This window comes from Acyrthosiphon pisum, chromosome X, assembly GCF_005508785.2.
Source record: "Acyrthosiphon pisum isolate AL4f chromosome X, pea_aphid_22Mar2018_4r6ur, whole genome shotgun sequence".
NCBI lineage: Eukaryota > Metazoa > Arthropoda > Insecta > Hemiptera > Aphididae > Acyrthosiphon > Acyrthosiphon pisum.
In genome coordinates this window covers 81,821,963-81,838,452 of record NC_042493.1, presented here as the reverse complement: position 1 = coordinate 81,838,452, position 16,490 = coordinate 81,821,963, and the positions used below count along the sequence as shown (strand labels likewise).

The 16,490-nt window shown below is 26.4% G+C and overlaps 3 protein-coding genes across 3 annotated transcripts; all 3 read left to right on the top strand.

The window, feature by feature from the left end:
• Nucleotides 1-9,575: 9,575 nt before the first annotated feature.
• On the top strand, nucleotides 9,576-13,331 carry LOC107883370. Its single transcript, XM_029485263.1, has 7 exons — nucleotides 9,576-9,581; nucleotides 12,271-12,375; nucleotides 12,440-12,569; nucleotides 12,641-12,692; nucleotides 12,841-12,883; nucleotides 12,948-13,077; nucleotides 13,149-13,331. The coding sequence occupies exons 1-7, from the start codon at nucleotides 9,576-9,578 to the stop codon at nucleotides 13,202-13,204; spliced, it is 522 nt and encodes a 173-aa protein (XP_029341123.1). The 3' UTR covers nucleotides 13,205-13,331.
• A 23-nt stretch (nucleotides 13,332-13,354) lies between these two features.
• Nucleotides 13,355-14,348, top strand: LOC115033327. The gene is made up of 6 exons (XM_029485675.1): nucleotides 13,355-13,391; nucleotides 13,456-13,585; nucleotides 13,657-13,708; nucleotides 13,857-13,899; nucleotides 13,964-14,093; nucleotides 14,166-14,348. The coding sequence occupies exons 1-6, from the start codon at nucleotides 13,389-13,391 to the stop codon at nucleotides 14,219-14,221; spliced, it is 414 nt and encodes a 137-aa protein (XP_029341535.1). The 5' UTR covers nucleotides 13,355-13,388; the 3' UTR covers nucleotides 14,222-14,348.
• Nucleotides 14,349-14,371: 23 nt separating this feature from the next.
• LOC100575252 lies at nucleotides 14,372-16,264 on the top strand. The gene is made up of 8 exons (XM_029485674.1): nucleotides 14,372-14,408; nucleotides 14,473-14,602; nucleotides 14,675-14,726; nucleotides 15,379-15,421; nucleotides 15,486-15,615; nucleotides 15,687-15,738; nucleotides 15,887-15,929; nucleotides 15,994-16,264. Exons 1-8 carry the CDS (start codon nucleotides 14,406-14,408, stop codon nucleotides 16,135-16,137), a joined length of 597 nt encoding a protein of 198 aa, XP_029341534.1. The 5' UTR covers nucleotides 14,372-14,405; the 3' UTR covers nucleotides 16,138-16,264.
• Nucleotides 16,265-16,490: the final 226 nt, after the last annotated feature.

Below are 16,490 nucleotides of genomic sequence, written 5' to 3'. Positions count from 1 at the left end.
TGACCCACTTGCGCGCATGGTACTGCGCATAGGTACTGAGCCGACGGAAAATCAGACCCCCCCCGATTTACATGAGTCATCAGTATACGTTGAATATTACCTACATAAAAGTTTACCAAATGTTTAATCTTAAGTCTTTCAAAATAAAATATTAACACTTCAAAATAAATGTTATGTATTATAAAAATACATAAAATCATACAATTTCAAGCTTTGCTGATGTATGTTAATTACACAAACAATTGTTAATAATCTTTGCAGATTCGTGTGCATAGTGCAAACATTTCCAAATGAACAACAATCTGTAAATGTACACCATGCTATTGAGAAATATTAAATTGAACATTGTGTTGTAAATGACATATGGTAAAATGTGGAATGAAAAAGGCTCTGTCAAACAGAACGCGTTATAACATGAGTTAAAGCGGTGGATGGCTCGTCGGCGTGGTGCTTTCACGCGCGTGAATAACGCCACGTTGTAACAAATTACAAAATCACGTGACGTGAAAATAACGCTTTATGTTTGACAGAGCCTTTAGCTGTACTGGACACAAATAAATAGAAAAAATTCAAATAAAAAAAAAAAAAATACATTTTAATCTTAACAAAGTCCCGTGGCTTTCTGCGTGTATGCTTAGATCTTTAAAACTATGCTACGGATTTTGATGCAGTTTTTTTAATTGATTGAGTGATTCAAGAAGTAGGTTTATATGTACCTATATAACATTATAACATGCATAATATAGTAGAGAAACACTGCCCCTTCTTTGTATGTACGAGCATATCTCGAAAAGAACTACTTATTTTAATACGGTTTTCACTAATAAGTCGGTCGAGTCACGGGGAAGGTTTTTAACGTAAATAAATTTCCTGAAATGGTTTTTCTGAATGGTTTAGAATGTTTAGATTCATAATTATACCCAGTTGGTTCAGGTAATTTTGTCAAAATTCAAACTTTAAATGCTTATAAATACAAATTGTGCCTATGTATTTTTAATATTTTTCAACTGCTATTGTAACAATATATTAGGAGCCTATTGCATTAAATGTCCACACTTTTTTACCCAACAAATAAAATTGTATTTTTAGAAAAAAAAACTAAAAAAATTGAAAACTGACAATGTCCGTAAACAGATCAAAAAGAGTCAAATTATTTTCAAAATTTATCGTGTATAGAAAATGCTAATATAAACATTTAGTGAAATTATCAAGGATCTACAGTCATTCGTTTTTTAATTACAATAAAATAAGAAAATCGTTATAGGTACCTACATGAGAAATCGAGTGAATATGAAATGTTGTAAAAATATGAATGCTCATAAAAATTTAATTTGAGTTTCTTGTAGACATTTTTTTTTGATAAAAGTAGACAAACTTATGAGGATTCTTGTATTACATTTTCAAATCTTAGATTTAAAAAGAAAAATTTTTATGAATTAAGAATTCAAAATAATTTTCAAATTTTCGTCTTTTTTACGTATTTTGTCAATATTTAAACTTTAAATGCTAATAAAAAAAAAATTGTGACTAAGGATTTTTAATATTTTTCAAATGTCATTGTAACAATATACTAGTAGCCTTCTATTCAATTTTCAAGCTTTTTTAACCAACAAATAAAATGATGATGATTGATGTTTTATAAAAAAAAAACTAAAAAAAATGGAAACTGAAAATGTCCGTAAACAGCTCAAAACAAGTCAAAATATTTGGAAAATGTTTTGGTGTATAGAAAATGCTAATATAAACATTCAGTAAAAATTGCATGTACCTACGGTAATTTTTTTAAGAGTTGCACCAAAAACCAAAATCGATTTTTTGAAAAACAGATTTTGCATAAAAATTCCCGTCTTTCCTTAATTTTTCTTTAGTTTTTTACGCGGCTTTTGAAAATTACTGGGAAATTTTTACGTTTGACCCTCCAAAGTACCAACTAGATTCACTTTCCTATCAGAAGAGATAGGTACTGTTGAAAAAAATCTAAGCATTTTTACTGTCCTAAAAGGCGATGACAGACACAAAAATTAAAAAAAAAATTAAAAAAAAACACATCATTGTAAAATCAATACATTTATCGCTCCGCTCAGAATCTAAAATAATGAAATCAATAATAATACATAACATAATTTAATGTATAATAATAAAATAATATTTCTTTAATATTTACCCTAATTATATAATAATTTAGAATATTATAATTATTATATAATCGGATAATCCTTTTAAATATAAAAATCGACACCAACGACCTACTAGCGACTTCCGTGGTTTTTTATTTATATTTGTGAAAATTGGTTTCTATAACGGGAACAACCCAATGAGTGTTTTTTGACAATTAATACATGTTGTAGGTAATTTGAGAATTACTGACTAGTTTATTAGATTTAATTATTCAAATAAACATATAAACACGTTACGCGTGAATTACATAAAAATGGCCATGATTTTTCATATTTTTTTATATTGGAAGTTATTAGAAAGAGTAAAGACTAAAGAGTAGCTTTTATTCGTTTATACTGACGCTTGAAAACTATGTAATAGCTATTAACTAATAAGTAATAAGACATAAGTGATAGTGGTGAAACATTTTGACGTGAAGTCTCAATCGACAATGGTAGGTACACAAGTACCACTTATACACTACTGTAGTATAGGTATTAGGTAGGTACTGACGGTACTGTACATATAGCGTTACAAATTTGCCTGATTTTATTTAGACTAACCTACAGCTGAATACAGGTACCAGGACACCAGGTGGGTGATTATTTGGGTAAATATAAGATCCTCATGTAGTCATGTGAGAAATTTGGGCGTCACCATTTTCGGCCAAAATGTACCCTTCTATTTTCAGCCAGTGTCACTTTTCGGCCAAAACTTACCGTTCCCTTTTCGGCCAAAACATATTGGACCTTTTACAATTATAACAACTGAACTTAACAATTTTTATATTTAATTAAATATGATTGTATCCATAAATGTGATTTTTTGATAAATATTCTTACATACAAGTTACAACTGAGTGTAAAAATAATAGTTTAACATATTATTAGCTTAGTCACATTAATTGATTTGTAATCGGAAATCTTAATATGTTGACATATTCATGAATTCATATTTTACAATCATAATTATTATTATATAGGCACCTTCTTATTAGGTAGGTAGGTACCTATAATATGTATTATATGACTACCTATATTAATTTTTATTCGATTATAATGTAAGTGATAACATTGATTATAAATACTTATATAATATAGGTAATCAATTGTAAAAATATATTTTAACAGCTTATTGCCAAACGTTTTATTTTTTCAGTTTTTTTATAGATGTAATAATGTTTTAAAAAATAATCACATTTTTGGATACAATCATATTTGATTTAATATAAAAATTGTTAAGTTCAGTTGTTATAACTGTACATTTTAAAGAAAACTGTAGGTGCTGGCTGAAAAGAGATAGTGTCCGAAAAGGGAACGGTAAGTTTTGGCCGAAAAGGGGGCCGCCCAGAAATGTTAGATCCATATCTTCGCTGAAGTCTAAAAGCAAAAACATTACTTATATTGTATTTTATTTTATTTTAATTTACAAATAATAATAATAATAGACTCGATTAAAAATGTAAAAACATTATCTGCCGAATAGCCAATAGGTAATAAGAAAAAGGCAAGTAAATGGCGTACAGCTCTGATGTACCATGATCTAATTGTAGTATCTGATTGATCACTGTAATAGATTTGTTAAATTTGAATTCAATAATATAAAATCATATACACGAAAAACGATTCTGAGTTACTATACCTACTTCTTATATTTGAATATTTCTCTTAATTTATTTTACTTTAAGACGTATTAGTAATACAGTATAGGTTGAGTTAATTTTTTACAAAAAAGTGTCATTATACTGCAATAGTGTAATACAATAAATAATAATACTTAAAAAGTTTCAAGTACCACGAGTAATATTTTTATAAATAATAAATAAAATAACTAAAATCATAATATTATAATATATTATTATTTTAGATTCTGAGCGGAGCGAGGAAGCTATTGTTTTTACAATGGTGTTTATTTTTTATTTTTTTATTATTTTTTTAATTTTTATATCCTGTATACAAAATGTCTTCCAGAAAGAGTGTTTCGATTTCAACATATAGTACCTTATCTTTTAGCAAATTGGATCAAGATGGTACTTTAGAGAAGTCATTTTTTGATTTTCTCAATAGTTATTTAATGCCACGGGAAAAACCACCTGAAAATTACGAAAAAACGCTAAAAATGGGCTTTTAATTTCTAATGCTTTGTTTATCACCATAGAAACGAATAAAAAATTATAATATTTTAATATTAATTCAACTTACATGATAAAATAAATAATAACAAAATATAAAATATCCAGACTGACAAACCGTCTCCGCTCAGAATCGTTTTTATTATACAATGATATTATATCATTGAATTCAAATGTAATATAACCATTATACAATGACCCAATTGTAATCTACTGTACAGCAGAGCGACATCCACTTACCTGCTTTTTTTTACATATTTTTTACATATATGTGCGTAATTTATAAAAAGATAAAAACTAAAAACCGTTGAACATTATAAAGTTTATAAAACGAAAGTTCAGAATATAAGTAACAGGATTAGATACAGGAACGTATATTGTGGTAGCCGATGAACAAGAAACTACACTGCCGCCGACGTCAAAACTGAAGAAAAGTAGCCATAGTTCATGTGAAACTAGTATCACTAGAGTCAGTTTCGATGAAGTAAATGCAATAACAAATTAGAGAATGAAATAAATTTCTATATCGTCATCGCAAATCGTTATCGACCGCGTCCGGCATATTACAAAGTGGTGAATGGCGATACTGTGACTCCTAAGAGCGTACTTTATAAGATTTCATTTTGGGTGACCCGTCCACCCTCAATCGCAAAGATCACACTTAGTCATTTTAGATTCTGAGTGGAATGATAAATGTATTGATTTTACAATGATGTGTGTTTTTTAAAATTTTTTTTTGTGTCTGTCGTCATCTTTTAGGACAGTAAAAGTGCTTGGATTTTCTTCAGCAGTATCTTTTCTGATAGGAAAGTGAATCTAGTTGGTACCTACTTGGGGTGTCAAAAGCAAAATTTTTCTAGTAGTTTTCAAAAGCGCCGTGAAAAACAAAAATATTAAGGAAAAATGGGAATTTTTACACAAAATCGGTTTTTAACAAATCGACTTTGGTTTTTGGTGTAACTCTAAAACAAATGAACATATACACATGACATTTTCACTGGTTGTTTATATTTGCATTTCTTATGCACGATAAATTAATCCTCAAAATATTTTGATTTGTTTTGAACGTTTTAGGAACATTTTCTGTTTCCAATTTTATTAGACTTTTTTTCTACGAATGTCAATAAAACTTTATTTGTTAGGTAAAAAAGCTTGAAAATTTAAAACAAGGCTTCTACTGTATTATTTCAATAATATTTGAAAAATAATAAAAATCCTTAGTCACAGTTTTTTTTTATAAGCATTTAAAGTTCAAATCTTGACAAAATACGGAAAAATCACAAAAATTAGCAAATTATTTTCAGTTGAGAATTCATAAAAAATTTTCTTTTAAATCTAATTCTTTTTAATCTTTGAAAATGTAATACAAGATTCCTCATAAGATTATCTACCTTTATTCAAAAAAAAAAAAAAAATGTCTATAAGAAAGTCAAATTTAATTTTTATGAGCGTTTGAAATTCAAAATTTTACAACATTGGACATTCACTTGATTTTTCAAGTAGCGATTTTCTTATTTTGTTGTAATTCAAAAACGAATTACTGTATAGATACTTGAAAATTTCACTGAATGTTTATATTTTCATTTTCTATTTACGATAAAAGCGTGAGAATATTTTGACTCTTTTTAAACTGTTTACGGACATTGTCAGTTTTCAATTTTAGTGTTTTTTTTCTCTATGAATATCAATAAAGTTTTATCTGTTGGGCCAAAAAGTGTAAAAATGTAATACATGGCTCTTGATAGTTGATATATTGTTACAATAGCAGTTAAAAAATATTAAAAATATATAGACACAATTTTTTTTTATATAAGCATTTATACATTGAATTTTGACAAAATTACGTCATACAAAAGTACGTCGCTTTGTTTGGTGTATCGCTCCGTTATCTCTGTGTGCGCTCGCTAATTAACATTATGAATATTTTAGTCAACATTAATTATTTGTTTTTATTTTAACCTTATAATGAAAAACAACGCCCGTAATGCGGCTCTCGTTTCGCCACGCACACCCAATTCGTCTAAAAGAAATTTGAGCTCCATGTCCCTGCCCCCCCCCCCCCATTGGAATTTCGAAACAAAATTTCTACAATTATTTGTGCTCAACCCCTTCCAAAGTTATCCAATTTTTAAAGTTGGGGGTTAAAGTGTAATCCCAGGTACTCGCCTCTTTGTCTTGCGAATCTGATAAAAACTGTCCATATAATCATTTTTACTTTTATGGTGTTTAGTCGTAAAACATTTGGTTTGCCAGAAAATTGTGGATTAGAAAATTACTTTTTTTTTAAGTTCGTGCCATTTTCGGAAAAAATATTTGCGACCCAACAAATGGACTTACAGCCTAATACTTAAGATATAATTGTGATACAGGTGGTACTCTAAATACATTCTATGTATTTTGGAAAATAAAACCCATTTGGATGTGGATTAGAAAATAGTTTTTATTATAAGTGCATGATTGTTGAACGTTAAAAAAATAATTTCGAATCAATCAATGAAACTTAAGTAGGTATAAGTGTATAACCAATATCTATATAATATTTTTATAATATAATTATATATTATATTCTATACCCAGGACCGGCTCAAGCAAAAATAGTGAAATAGGCAAAATCAAATTTTGCCGCCCCTAACAATATAATATTAACAGTATTTTGAAAATTCCGCCCTCTTACTAAAGTGCTGATTAAGTGCCGCCCTAGGCGTGGGCCTACGTCGCCTACCCCTTGAGCCGGGCCTGTCTATACCCAATTTCATATCAGGTAAGGACATTTCTAACAAATTGTAGTTCCTGTTTTGAGTCAATTGCAGTGTTTGTATTAAAAATAATATATTTAAACACAATTTAATTTTAAATATACCTATGCATTGTAATAGTAATACTCTGATATAGTGCAGATGAATCACACCGATACAACGCTTGTGAAGAGTTTATTGTCCTCATTGTAGTTTTTGTAGTTTATTCGAGAATTGTTTAATATTTATTAATTATAGGTATATAATATATATTATACAAATTCATAACCTAAATAAAAAAAATACGAATACAAATGTTTGTACTGAATTGTTATATTAACATATTATTTATTATTTTTTTTTATACATAAGATATTAATAAGTAAATATTATTTGTCATACTTAGTTTTTTTAAGACGATATTATGGTTAGTAATAATGTATTTGGTATATATATATTATAATATTATAGTTTAATTAGTAAAATTTATTTATTGTAGAAATGGTGAAATACATACGTTTTTTTACCATCAGATACGAATTACATAAGTACATTTTTTTTTTTAATATAGAATTTTTCAAATTTCCTATTGAAATTTAATGATAGCCAAAAAAATCACTTAGCTCGTTCTGAAACCTGTAGCACCACCCTAATTTAATTTTTTTGTTGTGAATAAAATGATGTTATACAAATTTATAATCATACAAATTTCATACTGAATATCTATTTGCAAAAAATAAATAGTGAAATTCGTGTGTGGTAAAGGTAAGATAACATACAAAGAACGTCCATACACATATTTATACCAAACGATACACAATAACATAAATACCTACTAATTGTGATCAAAAATTAAATAGATCTGTAATTGTAATTAAAATAATTAAGTAGGTAGTTAAAATAATATTATGTGTTAGGTATTAATGAATAATGGGCTTATTACTGGTACCTATCAATTTAGGTTAGGCTGTTCATCATAATGTATAATAAGTTTTTATACAAAAGTTTTCTTAAACTTTACTTACATTGTACTCTTAAAAAACTTTTATTTGAATGGTCGAATGCATTATATACATTTATTAGGTAGGTACGGTAAAATAAAACAGCATGAAAAATGTGTTCGTATAAGTGTATAACTACAGTAGGTACTACTTGAATAGAAATGTTAACTTCAAATGATAATAATTATTCATCTTAAAATAATTACCTGATAAATTATTTTTTTGATATAACATTGACGTGCCTAATTTACACACTAAAATTGTCGTATCGTCTTCATAGTAAATATTATCTATATCTTCTTTCCAAATCAATTGCAATCATTTGTAACATAAAAAAAAATACCATTTGAGCATTTTTTTTTAGACAAAGTTCAAATTTGTATAACTGTAATTCAAAATTTATCTGTGAGTAACTTTTTCCATTACGCTTATTATTATTTAAAAAGCATATTTCAAAAAGTTTATAACTAGTTTAAATATAAAAAGAGGTAACTCACTAGGATAAAATAAAAATAGAAAATTTATATTAAAATCCTTCAATCATGTATAAATAAATATAATATATCGATTTAGATTTTTATTCATAGTCAATTTTTTATCAATTTAGATTTTTTAGCTTCATTTCTTTAACAATTTTAAATTTTTAAATTTTAGAATTTTTTATTTTTTTTGTATTTTTTTTTAATTTTAAATTTTACGAAATTAGATTTTTATTAATAGTTTTATTCATACTAAATCATTTTATTCAATTTTTTTTTTGTTTTCTAAACAAATATGTAAATTTTTAAAACCCTTTACAAACTGCTTACAAACTTTAGTCCATCAGTTCTAAACAATAAAATACATTTTAAAGGTACCTACTGAATATTTTATTTATTCTTGATATTATTTATTTTTTTGCATATTTATTATTTATATATACCTAAATGACAGATTATAATATTTATTTAATTTAAGTTTACTTAAATTTTTCATATGTAAGCTATTCACTTTTTAAATAATAATATAAGCATAATAAGAAAAAGTTATAAGTCCTTAAGAATAAAAAGTTTTAAATTCCAAAAAATAGTTTAAACCTTTATTTTTCATTTAAATAATATGCAGGTAAACAAAATCATAAAAATTAGAACTTCATATCTTTAAAAAAATTGTTCAAACTGTTTCCTAATCCAGATAGGTTTGATTTTCTAAAATACATAGAATGTATTTAAAGTACCACCTGTATCACAACTATATCTTTAGTATTAGGCTGTAAGTCCATTTGTTGGGTCACAAACATTTTTTATCCGAAAATGGCACAAACTTAAAAAAAAAAAATAATTTTCTAATCCATAAGTTTATTGGTTTTTCTGGTTAACCAAATGTTTTACGATTAAACACCATAGAGGTAAAAATGATTATATGGACAGATTTTATCAGATTCGCAAGACAAAGAGGAGTACCTGGGATTACACTTTAACCCCCAACTTTCAAAGTTGGATAACTTTGGAAGGGGTTGAGCACAAACGACGGGGTTAAAAGCACAAACCAGCACAAACGAAGAACAAACGAATGGAGGTAATTTTGTTTTTAAAATCATAGTAAAGCAAAAGGGGCTAAGCGACACTTTTAGTACTTTTAAGAAGAACAGAAACACCATTTTTATATGTTCATAACTTTAGCGTTGGGGCTTCGGTTTTTATTTAAAATTTAGAAATTATTATATATTTTAATTCTATTTTATGTTACCTTCATGACTTCATACTAGTTATATTGAAATATTTCGTTGATTTTTAAACATAATGAAATTTGTTAAAACCTTGGCTAGGTAACCGATATTGGATACTTATTTGAATACCGGTTAAAACATTTAAAAACCTAAATCGATAACTGACACCTAAAACAATAAATGAAAAATATCAATACCGGTACTCGGTAGGCGATAGGTAATCTAAACTAAAATTGAAATTGGAAATAAATAAAAACCTAATCCGAAACTGAAATCAAAATGGAAAAAATAAATGTCGATAACCAAAATTGAAATCGGAAAAGATATTTATTTATTATACAATTATATATATTATATAATATTATTATAGTAATTTTATATTATTAAACGGTAAATTTCAAAAAAAATGAGAAGGAAATCAACAATAAATTATGTATCTGTGGGAGGGGCCGAGGGGGGAATGTCCTACTACGACGAAAACGATTCTGATTTAGCAACCTATTGATATTTCAAATTTTTTTTTTCAAAATGTGTATATAAGAATGCTTTGTAGGAATGTAAAAAATATCCCGGACAAACCTCGTTTTGAAGTTATTGATGAAAAACTTCAAAAATACATTTTTTCGTATAACGACCATTTAAAAAAAAAAAAATACTTAGAATTGAATATTGGTCGGATAAAAAAATCGAAAATATCCCCCGATTTGCTGATCGTATGTAAAACCACCTTGGGCAGGCCTCGGAATTAAACAAAGTTGTTAAAAAGCACATAATCTGCTAGCGTTGCCAGTCGCTCGTTGCGCTGCGCTCGACGAAAAAACACGAGTTCCTCCGCGCAATGGCGCGCATTATTAAAGTACTGTTGCGCACATGCATATAAACGAAAAAAATCACAAACTTTGGATGGGCGGATTGCTATAGCTTCCAAAATAATGGTTTCCGCAAGAAAGTTCAAACAGTTTCGACATCAGCGTAGAAAAACACGCATTTACAAAAAAAATTTTAAAATATTCAATTTTAAGTATTTTTTTAAAAAAAATCCACGTTACGTAAAAAACGTAGATTTTCATATCAATAATTTCAAAACGAAGTTTGTCTGGTCTTTTTTTTTTTATATTCTTATAAAGCACCCTAAAATACACATTTTGGAAAAAAAAAATTTGAAAACTCGAGAAGTTGCTAAACCAGAATTATGCAGTCGTTGGAAAATGTCCATAAAATACAATATATTATATAAATTATAAATGTCTATGTTTGTCACCGAAAACGATAATATTATAAGATAATAATCATGAACTACCTACTACAATGGCAATAATAATATGACGTAGGGTAATATTACCAGAGAATAGATGAACATATTATTATGTACTACAACAATCATGGTCTTATATTAGACCGTGATCCTGGTATATCAAAGAGATATTAATATGGAGTTAATCAGTAGTACGTGATAACAATTAAACAATATGATATTTTTAAAATTTGGCTCCAAATGTTTCCCAAATTCCCAATGGCTATCATTTAATTATAATGTTATATCTGTGATATTAGTTTTACAAAATTAATTTAATTGTTATGTTGTGTACTGTGTAGAAATATTAAATTTGGAATATTGTATATTACAAATATATATTTTTTTGTAATTTATAGTTTCTTTTACATTTGTTATAAAGTGACGTTATATTGTAAATTAAATTAATGCCGGCTGATTACAAATTATAATGACCTGGGTAAAAAAAATGTATTAAATATTATATATATTTATTGTTCATGTAGGTACCTCTTAATGTAGGTAAGTAATGATTTAGAAGCAGTCCTACTTAAATTATGTTATTTTTTTTTATGATTATAATATATAGATCGAAGAAGAATTACCACAATAACATTTTGTTATTTATTACAATAACAAATATTATAAAACATGAATTCCACAAACATAAAAATCAACCCAAAGGAAGATTTTATTTTTTTGACCCATTAATTGTTTTGTTTTTATAGGAAGTTGTAATTAATGGTGCCTAGTTTAGTGATGTTATAATGAATACTATAATAATTTCTACTATATTTTTTCTTTTTCATAATAATTACTATTATTATATATATATAATAAGGCAATTTGTATCAGTGGATTCCGTTTCCTTAGTTTATGGTTACAAATTAAAATAAATTCGTTAGCTACATACTTGATTACCCATATAATATTAAGTATTTAAGTGTTGTTACATAATGTAAAATAACTAAAGTATTTAGTTAGTTATAGTATTAGTTTTTAAAGTTGTGTAATAAATTACTTGCAATTATTGTTTGAAAAGTAAACTAATCCCTATAAAGCTGAGATTTTAATAAATTAATTATTACACTTGTATAATATAGAATAATTATTTCACTATAAATACTATTTAAATTTGGTAATTAATAAATGTTTTATTTTGTAGATTGAAAAAAACATGAAGAAAAATAATAAGGTGGCTTAAATAATAAATAAAATATATTCTTAAATCTAATATTCATGTATATATATTTATTTTACATTAGCTATCAACTAGAAATATAATTTCATCTATTTATTCTGAAGAATATACAGAAAAATGGAATGTATGTTCTAAAAAGAAGAAGAAAAAGAAGGGAGATAAACAAATGGTTTGTTTTGGCATTAAAATAAAAAAAATAATTGATATCTATATGACTGTTATGTTGTCTTTAGGAACAAAATTATGAAGATTCGACAAAGGATAAAGCCATTATGAATGTAGATAAGTTTTATGGTGATACACTTTTTGAAAATTATCATGATTTGAATAAAAACAAAACAAGGAATTCAAATTCAAACAAAGGTCCGTTTATTGTAATTGTTGCTATGATGTTATTATTTGATATTAATTAATGTGTTGCCTTATATATTTAGATGAACTGACAGGAAGAATTCCTATTGCCAGTGCTTTGGGAGGAGACACTTTGTAAGTATCTATGAAAGTTAAAATCGCTTTACATAATCACATTTTTATTTATTGTAAAGTCAATGATAAATAAGTTAATTAATTTTGTTTAACATTATATTAAAATATTTTTGTATGTGATATTGTATTTTATTGCTGCCAATTGTAGAGTTAAAAAGAAGAAGAAGAAAAAGAAGGAAGATAAACATATGGTTTGTTTTGGCATTTAAAGAAAAAAAGTAATTTACATCTATATTACTGTTATGTTGTCTTTAGGAACAAAATTATGAAGATTCGACAAAGGATAAAGCCATTATGAATGTAGATAAGTTTTATGGTGATACACTTTTTGAAAATTATCAAGATTTGAATAAAAACAAAACAAGGAATTCAAATTCAAACAAAGGTCCGTTTATTGTAATTGTTGCTATGATGTTATTATTTGATATTAATTAATGTGTTGGCTTATATATTTAGATGAACTGACAGGAAGAATTCCTATTGCCAGTGCTTTGGGAGGAGACACTTTTTAAGTATCTATGAAAGTTAAAATCGCTTTACATAATCACATTTTTATTTATTGTACAGTCAATGATAAATAAGTTAATTAATTTTGTTTAACATTATATTAAAATATTTTTGTATGTGATATTGTATTTTATTGCTGCCAATTGTAGAGTTAAAAAGAAGAAGAAGAAAAAGAAGGAAGATAAACATATGGTTTGTTTTGGCATTTAAAGAAAAAAAGTAATTTACATCTATATTACTGTTATGTTGTCTTTAGGAACAAAATTATGAAGATTCGACAAAGGATAAAGCCATTATGAATGTAGATAAGTTTTATGGTGATACACTTTTTGAAAATTATCAAGATTTGAATAAAAACAAAACAAGGAATTCAAATTCAAACAAAGGTCCGTTTATTGTAATTGTTGCTATGATGTTATTATTTGATATTAATTAATGTGTTGGCTTATATATTTAGATGAACTGACAGGAAGAATTCCTATTGCCAGTGCTTTGGGAGGAGACACTTTGTAAGTATCTATGAAAGTTAAAATCGCTTTACATAATCACATTTTTATTTATTGTACAGTCAATGATAAATAAGTTAATTAATTTTGTTTAACATTATATTAAAATATTTTTGTATGTGATATTGTATTTTATTGCTGCCAATTGTAGAGTTAAAAAGAAGAAGAAGAAAAAGAAGGAAGATAAACATATGGTTTGTTTTGGCATTTAAAGAAAAAAAGTAATTTACATCTATATTACTGTTATGTTGTCTTTAGGAACAAAATTATGAAGATTCGACAAAGGATAAAGCCATTATGAATGTAGATAAGTTTTATGGTGATACACTTTTTGAAAATTATCATGATTTGAATAAAGAAGAAACAAGGGATTCAAATTCAAACAAAGGTCTGTTTATTGTAATTGTTGCTACGGTGTTATTATTTGATTATTAATTAAATTTTTGGTTTGTATATTTAGATGAATTGACAGGAAGAATTCCTATTGCCAGTGCTTCGGAAGGGGACACTTTGTAAGTATCTATGAAAGTTAAAATCGCTTTACATAATCACATTTTTATTTATTGTACAGTCAATGATAAATAAGTTAATTAATTTTGTTTAACATTATATTAAAATATTTTTGTATGTGATATTGTATTTTATTGCTGCCAATTGTAGAGTTAAAAAGAAGAAGAAGAAAAAGAAGGAAGATAAACATATGGTTTGTTTTGGCATTTAAAGAAAAAAAGTAATTTACATCTATATTACTGTTATGTTGTCTTTAGGAACAAAATTATGAAGATTCGACAAAGGATAAAGCCATTATGAATGTAGATAAGTTTTATGGTGATACACTTTTTGAAAATTATCATGATTTGAATAAAGATGAAACAAGGGATTCAAATTCAAACAAAGGTCTGTTTATTGTAATTGTTGCTACGGTGTTATTATTTGATTATTAATTAAATTTTTGGTTTGTATATTTAGATGAATTGACAGGAAGAATTCCTATTGCCAGTGCTTCGGAAGGGGACACTTTGTAAGTATCTATGAAAGTTAAAATTGGTTTATATAATCACATTTTTATTTATTGTACAGTCAATGATAAATGAGTTAAGGGTGTCGGTGCCTGTGCGTTTTTTGGTACAAAAACATGTCTTACAGGAAAAACTCTCACAACCTGTAGAATTGTCGTATTTTGTTAATTTTTTTTTTCTTAATGTAGAGAACATTTTGTAGCTTGGATCAAAGCCCGAATTTGAAAACAATAATCATAAAAACTGGAATATGCATTTGAAAAATGCGTAATATTTGTTCTTTTTCAAACGTATTTTTCTACTACTATTCGAAGTAAAATAAAAAATCGAACTTTGATCCGACCTGTAGAAACTTCTCATTTTTCAGATTAACGAAAACCGACAATTCTACAGGGCGTGAGAGCTTTTCCCGTGAAGTCATTTTTCTTGATAAAATACACCGTATCCACCCCATCTAAATAAGTATCGAGCTGTAGATTAGTTGAAAAGTATTATAATTAAGGCAATAACTAAAATTTAAAACAAAATATTCAAATAGCATAGATTTTTCAAAAATTGGAAAATCCTGGCACCGACACCCTTAATTAATTTTGTATAACATTATATTAAAATATTTTTGTATGTGATATTGTATTTTATTGCGGCCAATTGTAGAGTTAAAAAGAAGAAGAAGAAAAAGAAGGGAGATAAACAAATGGTTTGTTTTGGCATTTAAATTTAAAAAATAATTGATATCTATATGACTGTTATGTTGTCTTTAGGAACAAAATTATGAAGATTCGACAAAGGATAAAGCCATTATGAATGTAGATAAGTTTTATGGTGATACACTTTTTGAAAATTATCATGATTTGAATAAAAACAAAACAAGGAATTCAAATTCAAACAAAGGTCCGTTTATTGTAATTGTTGCTATGATGTTATTATTTGATATTAATTAATGTGTTGCCTTATATATTTAGATGAACTGACAGGAAGAATTCCTATTGCCAGTGCTTTGGGAGGAGACACTTTGTAAGTATCTATGAAAGTTAAAATCGCTTTACATAATCACATTTATATTTATCGTACAGTCAATGATAAATAAGTTAATTAATTTTGTTTAACATTATATTAAAATATTTTTGTATGTGATATTGTATTTTATTGCTGCCAATTGTAGAGTTAAAAAGAAGAAGAAGAAAAAGAAGGAAGATAAACATATGGTTTGTTTTGGCATTTAAAGAAAAAAAGTAATTTACATCTATATTACTGTTATGTTGTCTTTAGGAACAAAATTATGAAGATTCGACAAAGGATAAAGCCATTATGAATGTAGATAAGTTTTATGGTGATATTTACAAACATTTGGATAAAGACGAAACAAGGAATTCAAATTTAACAACGGTCAGTTTCTTTTTATTGTTGCTATGATGTTATTAAGAGATTATTATTTAATCTTTTGGTTATCTTATTATGCATAAATATAATATTATTATTATATTTTTTATATATTATTACTAGCTGATCCCGTGCATTTCTTTTCCTGGCAACCAATATAATAGCTTCAAAGCCTATGGCAATCATTTATAAACAAAAATTTTTTGGAAAATATTTTTGTACATAGTTTTAAGTTGCTTATAAAACAACGTTTTTATTAAAAAATTAAATTTTTAAATATTTTTTTCCTAATAATTTTTTAAGTTTTTTACTTTTTTGAATGACACATTTTTTTCTAAGTATTTTGATACATGTTAACTGAATTTGGGACGAGTAACTGATCATCT